Source organism: Carya illinoinensis, chromosome 6 (assembly GCF_018687715.1).
Source record: "Carya illinoinensis cultivar Pawnee chromosome 6, C.illinoinensisPawnee_v1, whole genome shotgun sequence".
Taxonomy (NCBI): domain Eukaryota; kingdom Viridiplantae; phylum Streptophyta; class Magnoliopsida; order Fagales; family Juglandaceae; genus Carya; species Carya illinoinensis.
In genome coordinates, this window is record NC_056757.1 from 29,017,652 (window position 1) to 29,025,722 (window position 8,071).

The window sequence follows — 8,071 nt, forward strand, 5'->3', positions numbered from 1 at the left end:
AAATATAATAAACAATTTAATTTTTTTAAGTCTAAAAATAAAAATTATAAAAATTATATTATAATAATATTTTATTCAACTTTTAACTTTTATCTCTATATAATCAAACACAGACACAAAAGCCAATAGGATATCAACTTGATAGCTAGCTTGGAGTCACAATATCCTTTTGTCAAAAGTTTGGCATGAAAGGAGTTAACGTGTGAACATGAAGCATATGTACATGATCATGATGACAACCGTAAAGTAAATGATTGTTGCTTTCCTTTTAGAATAAAATACTCAAGTGAATTAGCTAGGAGCTTAGTCATAATTAATTCACCATTAATAGTGTTAATATGGAAGATCAAGACAAGTCATTCAAGGTTTGAATGTACTAATTATTATATGCAATAATTGGGTGTTCCCTCTCCTCCTAATTCCTAGTCCCACCCATTCCTTTTACTTCATCTTCTTAATCCCCTCAGCCCCCACCATCCATCATTCCTTTTGCTTTTATTGGCATAATCCCTTTTTCTCTGTCAATTCATGTTTTTAATTAGACCACTTCTCATGATCATATCAAGCAGAATAGTCATGAAAACGACTTTAATTAAGAATAATGTTTGATTCTAGAGAGAGAGAGAGAGAGAGAGGAGCCTCAACAAATAGTTGCTACCTAGATGTTAACCGAATTATTTGAAATTTTGGGCTGCTAAATTAGCATTATATATATATATATATATGCACACACGAATGTATGGTAATTAAGAATAATGTTAGATACAGTCATAAAATACGTAAGTTCCACGTACTCCCTTGAAAAAAAAATAGAGTCTACCGTTAAAAAAATAATTTTTTTATATGGGTCTTATTATCTACTTTTTTCAAAATGTGTGCAAAAGGCTTGCACACTCTAAAACTACAAATATCATTATAAATCTTGATAACATTTATCGAGTAATTAACAAAAAATTTATGTATTTAAGCAATATTAATAAATTTTGTGGGGGCAACTCTTATAATAACTATCTGATATCTTATATTCTCTTCTATTCTTAGATTTCGGCAAAAGGGCATCCAAATCCGTTTCACACAGCCTCGTACTCAGATGGTAAGTTTCAAGCATTTAGTAGATGCCCGGGAATCACTCTCTTTAGCGGAAAATTCGAAAAAATTTCCTTCCCGTGTTTCTGTCCTTTCTATATATTTGCTGTCTCTCATACGTACACACACCCGCACTCATATACCAAACAAAGCTCCGTTGAGTTTCTTGACATCCAAACAAAAAACATCAGGATACAGATTTCTGAATTCTCACATAATCATTCGTCCACCTCTCTCATTTCTTTTCTTAAACATCATCATCATCACCTCTCTCTGATCTCTCAAGTAAACCTACTTCAAAGCTCAGCAAAGGCCAAACTACTCTACCATGCACTTCTCACCAACTGTTCTCATCCAAGCCAGTTAAACTATCCTTTAACCGTACCATTATTTTGGATCAAGATGGGGTCTGCGACATCTTCTATGGCTGCCAAATTGGCATTCTTCCCACCGGACCCGCCATCTTATGGCATATATGTCGAAGCGTCCAGTGGGAGAATGAGAATGTCGAATATTGTTCATCAGAGAGAGGACGTGGACGTGTTGAAGCTGAGCACCAAGAGAGGGAATGAGATCGTTGCTATGTACGTAAAGAACACCTCTGCATCTTTGACTTTGCTCTACTCTCATGGCAATGCTGCTGATCTTGGCCAGATGTATCACATTTTCACCGAGCTTAGCCATCACCTTGGTGTTAATCTTATGGGGTCAGTTTTAATTAGTTTTCTTTTTTTCCTTGTAATCACGTACTACTATCTGTTTTTCTTGGATTTCCATCCACGATGAATGATGAATCATGTGTCGTCCTCAATTGCTTGATCGGTTGAATGGTTCAATTCTAAAGAGAGATCATAAAGTTCCTACAACACTTGATTCTGCCCGTGAAGTATTTTCAGGTCGATGGACCCACATGAACAATTAATACTCATTCTCTGATCTCTATAGTAGATCATTTACTTTAGCGATTGGAGGGGATATGAATTGGTGAATAATTATTATGTGGTGTTTCTGTTCGCTGCAGGTATGACTATTCTGGATATGGACAGTCGTCTGGAAAGGTAAACTCTCTCTATTCATACCTCTCAGATGATCTCTGGATAATCGTTGATCAAATGGAGTTAAAACGGCCAGTAGGTTTGAGCACGTACCATTAGCTCAACTTGCTTTTTTTCAAAGGAAAGATAATACAAGAATTGGCTTTTTAACACTTGGAGCATGCCCTGTTGTATTATTTTGCAAGCAATGTGCAAAAACCTTCTGCATATATAGATGGGTACAAAGTCTCATCCTTACCTTGAATTGCTAAGGAATGAAAAGCAACTTATAACAAATGCTATTTTTGTCGGAACTGTTTGTTTTGTTTTGAGCGGTGATCAGGACGGCTTAAATTGAATGAATATTGTGAGCAAGCTTTGAGAAATTTTAGATTTTAGAACTAAAAACTGCATTGACACTTCATGTCGCTTTGAGTAAATATGATTCATCGAAGTATGGTCAGTAAAATGGTGATTATGATTCATTTAGTATGAATATTACAGTGCCGGCCGTTGTTTCTGGCCTTTTGCTTTCCAGCCATTTCATAGTTTCTTGACCAATATACATTCTGCCTGTAAACCATTGTTATGACAAAGCAGCAGATTTCTGAATTATCTGGTGTATCTGAACTAAATTAGGCGAGTGAGCAGGACACATACGCGGACATAGAGGCTGCTTATCGATGCCTGGAAGAGACATATGGATTGAAGGAGGAAGACATTATATTGTACGGCCAGTCAGTTGGAAGCGGACCAACTCTGGAGCTGGCTACCCGTTTGCCCATGTTGAGAGCCGTGGTTCTTCACAGTCCCATCCTGTCTGGCCTGCGTGTCATGTACCCGGTTAAGCGAACATTCTGGTTTGACATATATAAGGTTTTTGGTTTTGCCTTTACTGAATACTTTCAAACTATAGCTTTGCTCTTTTGTAAGAGATATTATGTCCTTTAATTAATGAAAGGAACCCTTTGTTTTTGTTGCAGAACATTGATAAGATTCCACAAGTCAATTGCCCCATTCTTGTAATTCATGTGAGTGTACCTTCTGTTTGATCCTTCCATTCCAGTTGAATCACATGCTAAAGGTATCTTGAGCTTGTCCATTGCTTCCATATATAGAATGACCGGTGATCCTTTATCTCTGTGATGCACAGCTTAGATTTTACTCTGGTCTAATAAATATATATTACAGTTCTTGCCTTCTCATAGATGGAAATTTAGACGAGTTATTGCGATACAAATAATTAATGATTCTTAACATGAGACACACCTGCATAAATTTTGGTTTTTTACCTCAAAGCAGTCTCCAGTGATAATAACAGGTATGACTATGGACAACCCTGCAGGGTCTATGCATGGAGCGGGGGATACAGATCCTTAAAAAGCCTATGAGTTTTCTAGATTCAAGTTTTTATGATTGTGATGCTGTAATGGCATGTGATGGATTTTATTCCAAGCATTTTATGATCAATGAATTTAAAAAACATTGTGAGAATGCCTAGAAATCAGGCACTTCATGCTAGTTAGTATGACATTCATAGGAAACTTGCCACCCCCTTGTGGCTTTAGCCACAAGCTAGTTTAGGACTTTTACAGGCCACAGCCATAAAGTTCTAAAAAGCAACCACTTCATGTCGGAAACTGAGTGCTCGATTTGATACTCATATTGATAATTGCAGGGAACCGAAGATGAAGTTGTGGATGTCTCCCATGGCAAGCAGCTCTGGGAGCTTTGCAAGGAGAAGTACGAACCTTTGTGGCTTACTGGAGGAAACCACTGCAATTTGGAACTCTTCCCAGAGTACTTAAGGCATCTTAGGAAGTTCATAACAGCCGTAGAGAAACTACCACCTCTCCAAATTGAGTCTGAAGAAAGTAGAGAACAATCAGAGAACTCACTGATAGCCACAGACCAAAAGTCCAGAGCAAGCACAGAGCAACGAGAGAAGTCTAGGCCTAGTACTGGACAAAGAGAGAAATCAAGACTGAGCACAGACAATAGGGAAAAATCAAGAACCAGCATCGACAAGAGGGAGAAGTCAAGAAGGAGCATGGATCGGTCTGGAAAGCCAAGGAACAGCACAGATCAGTCAGAGAGAGCAAGAAATAGCTTCGACCGGTCAGTTGAATTTTTATAAGAATTTCAACCCAATTATTGTACTTCTTTGATTGCCTTATTGCTGCTGTTAACACCAATGTGACTGACTGTTGAAACCAACTAATGATCATGGCAGCTTGGGAGACATGGTGAGATCAGTTGGATTATGTAATGTTGATTGTTTGAAGCAGACGGCTTTGGAGGCCTGAGGTTGAAGGATTCTGTTATTGGAATTGGATTGTGAATTCTCTTACAAATTCCATGTTTGGTTGTGATTGGAAAGCTTTACTGATAGTTATATGACTTCCCAAGTCATTTTGGCGCTTGGCAATGGCGGTGCTGAAGGGCTCGTCATTCTGGCAGAAGTGAAATTTTCGAAGTCTTTCAGATATCGCAAATTCATTTAGAACAAAGTCTGTATTTTGGCAAAATGAGACTCCCATTACAAACAATAATCAACACATGCTTACCTTTTGATCTATGTTCACTTGGATTATAAAGATATTCAAATGGACAAAGACTTAATACTAAGGTCCGTTTGGATGCACAGATATTATGAGATTGTCTCATATAATTTCGTACGGTAGAGTATACTCTTACCCCAAAAACACATAATGCTGTATCTCAATTTTTTCATCTCGTTTCATCGATATTCAATTAAAAAACTTTTCACCGTAGCATGGCAGAGGGAAGAGAAAATGAAAATCTTTTACATTACACAGCCCTCCCCAAACCCTCTGTACGCTCTTCCCCCAAAAATTAACTCACACAGCACCCTTACACAAAGGAAAATTATATAAGAACAGTATCTACAATTTGTTTACTATTAAGGTGAGGTTTGGACGGTGAATTGGATGAAAATTAAAATTTAAATAAAATATTATTAGAATATTATATTTATTATTGTTTTGAAGTTTGAAAAAGTTTAATTATTATATTTTGTGTAAAATTTTAAAAAAGTTATAATGATGAGATGAGTTGAGTTCAACTCTGAATCAAAACCATCATTTTATTTATTTTGAACTGTTGCAAGTATAGAAATTTTGAATTAAGTAGAAAATATTAATATTTTAATGTGTAGTAGTAATTGAATTATAATATAATTGGTGGTGTATCATTATCCTTATTCCTTTATTACAAAAACAAAACATTAATGGGACCACCACTTTTTCAAATTATCGTAAAAAATTAAAATTATCTCAACTTACTTTATACATCAAAACATATCTCAATGGAATCCACACTCTTAACATAAAACTTACTCAAATATCATAACTCACTACCATTCACAAATATTATGAGATACTTTCAGTATCTAAACAAGTTCTAAATGTTTATGTAAAGTTACAGACACATTAAAAGTTATTGGATTCAATATAAAATTGGAAAGAACCTCTCTCTATCATGAATATATTGATATTTGTATATTTGGTAGAGAAATACTTTAATTACAAAAATATCCCATAAGAGCAAGTAAAATGCTGAATGTAAGCGGCATGCGTAACAGTTGGGGAACTAGTGCCTAAGTAGAAAATGAAACGATTCATTTTGGTCAAGCGGAGAAAGTTCCCTTCCTCTTCCACTTCACTCCCTCTCTTCGAAGACCAGAAACCTTCCTCCCTCAGACTTTCACGTTCTCTCCTAGTTAGGGGAGAGCACCGATCGATTTAAACTGGATAAACCAACCAGACTAACCATTTTTGGACCGGATCAGTCTGGTCCAAAAATGGGAGGACTGAATTCATTCAATCTGATCCGCAGTCCAGGGATTTTTCACCCTGAACCGAACCAGATGAAAATTTTTAAAAAAAATTATATATTATTTATATAAATAATTGTATAAATTAATTATATATCACAATATTACATAAGTATTATATTCTTTAATATATAACTATAATATATAGTACTAATATATATTAATATATTAACATATTATAAGAGTTATAGTATAATTATAAATTTATAATAGTATTAGTATAGTTAACTCAATATGTTAGTATTAAATCACTATAACTACATAGAGTATTATTTATATAGTATTTAATATAACTACATAGAGTATTAGTAATAAGAGTATTACTATTATTTAATATAGTATTACATAGTGTTATAGATCAATATTAATAGATGTGTGAGGTTTGAAGATATATAGTAAAACTAGTATATTACATATAATATTACTATTATTACACATAGTTATTAGTTATAGTATTAGTACTAGTGTATTATTAGTTATAGTAAATAAGTTAATAACTATTACTAATTTACTATATACTAATAAACTAATAGTATTAACGTATTACTAATATATATAATAGTATGTATAATATATATTAAATATATCACAATATAATTACATAAATATTAAATAAAATGCTTTTGAATAAAATAAATTAATTAATTACAAAAAAAAAAAGAAAAAAAGAAGTCTAAAGTGGACCGATTGGACCAGTCCTTAGGAAGTTCGGTCTGCCTTAAGGTGAGAAAACTCTAGATCAAATAAGTCTGATCCAGTACACAAAACCTCTCCAGATTGGACCAAACTCCCCCTACTCCTAGCTCCTTCCCTTAAGACTTTTACATTCTATACCTCCTTCGAAGACCATAAAGCTCCCTCATTTCTTCTTCCACGTACTCTCCCCCCTTCAAGGACCAAAAAGCTCCCTTCTTTCGTCTTCCAACCTCTTCCTGCCCACCATTTGGTCATTATCTTACCAGTTTTCAAGGTCAAATCTCATCATCTTCCAACCTCTTCCAAATCTCATCATCGTACCTTCGATCGCTTTCTGGATTATGAATTGCCCGGTAAACAAAGCTGAAGGCGGGTCTCATTGGAGCTTACTTGCATTTGAGAAGAAACCTAATGTATTTGTTCATCGTGATAGCTTTAGGGGATCAACAAATGGCATGCCAAAGAACTATTTAATGTTGTTGTTGGATATATGGGAGCCTCCAATTCAGTGCCAGGTGCTAGTTATTTGGAATGCAATGACTCACCATAGCAAGTAAACAATTATGATTGTGGCTTATATGTGATAGCCATTGCAAGAGCTATATATGCAGCTGGCATGAAAGTGGGGAAGACTAGGATGAAGATGGCTTGTGGTTTTCTACTGTGTAGTGAAGAAAGGACTGAAAGTATCGCACAACAACTATTCGATGAAACGCCACAAACAATTTTTCCCTTCTCAAAACTCTATTTTGATTTCCATACTTCCTCAATACAATAGCCAAAGGCTTGTATAGTATTTATAGACTTTATTAAGCCTATATTTCAGATACAATATAATAGAAGAAATTACATATTTGCATGCATTCGATTACAAGGAATAATTCTAGATCTTTCCACAATATTCCACCAAGTCTATTATGCATTTCCATTTGGATTTGGCAGTAGAAGCTTTTGTTGAGGTAGAGGCAATACTTGCTCTATTATGACTCATGAAGCAACAAGTCACTCCATCAAGTGTTGCCACGATGCAAGATGAGATTCTGAGCGAGATCAGAGGTTTAATGCCCCAAAGTAGTCTGGCCTTTACAAAATGAGGGTATGAAAAAGTGACTCATTCAAGGCATAAATGACCTAGAGAAGACGAACACCTTCAACTAACTCCCACACAAAGACCGACGAAGACGAAAACCAAAGGCAAAAACAACCCAAGCGAAGACGAACTCTGAGACTAACTTCCACATTTATAAATGCTTATCAAGTAAAATTAGATGAATAATTCTACTTATCATCCCCACACATCATATATATTTTATTTTATTTTATTTTATTTTCTCTATAATGTATGTAGTGAATGGATGATAAGTATAACAACTCAATTAATTTAATAAGAATAAATTAA

The 8,071-nt window shown here is 34.9% G+C and overlaps 1 protein-coding gene across 1 annotated transcript; it reads left to right on the top strand.

Moving 5' to 3' along the window:
• The first annotated feature begins 1,070 nt into the window (after positions 1-1,070).
• On the top strand, positions 1,071-4,786 carry LOC122313040 (alpha/beta hydrolase domain-containing protein 17B-like). Its single transcript, XM_043127744.1, has 6 exons — positions 1,071-1,793; positions 2,108-2,144; positions 2,760-2,996; positions 3,104-3,151; positions 3,799-4,238; positions 4,354-4,786. The coding sequence occupies exons 1-6, from the start codon at positions 1,489-1,491 to the stop codon at positions 4,424-4,426; spliced, it is 1,140 nt and encodes a 379-aa protein (XP_042983678.1). The 5' UTR covers positions 1,071-1,488; the 3' UTR covers positions 4,427-4,786.
• The last annotated feature ends 3,285 nt before the right edge of the window (positions 4,787-8,071 follow it).

What these genes read in the sequence shown, in the direction of transcription:
- LOC122313040 (XM_043127744.1), top strand. Translation starts at nt 1,489, where the DNA reads ATGGGGTCTGCGACATCTTCTATGGCTGCCAAATTGGCATTCTTCCCA. An exon ending in TCTGGTTTGACATATATAAG is followed by an intron (nt 2,997 to 3,103) that starts GTTTTTGGTTTT and finishes TTTTTGTTGCAG; the next exon opens with AACATTGATAAGATTCCACA. An exon ending in GCCCCATTCTTGTAATTCAT is followed by an intron (nt 3,152 to 3,798) that starts GTGAGTGTACCT and finishes TGATAATTGCAG; the next exon opens with GGAACCGAAGATGAAGTTGT.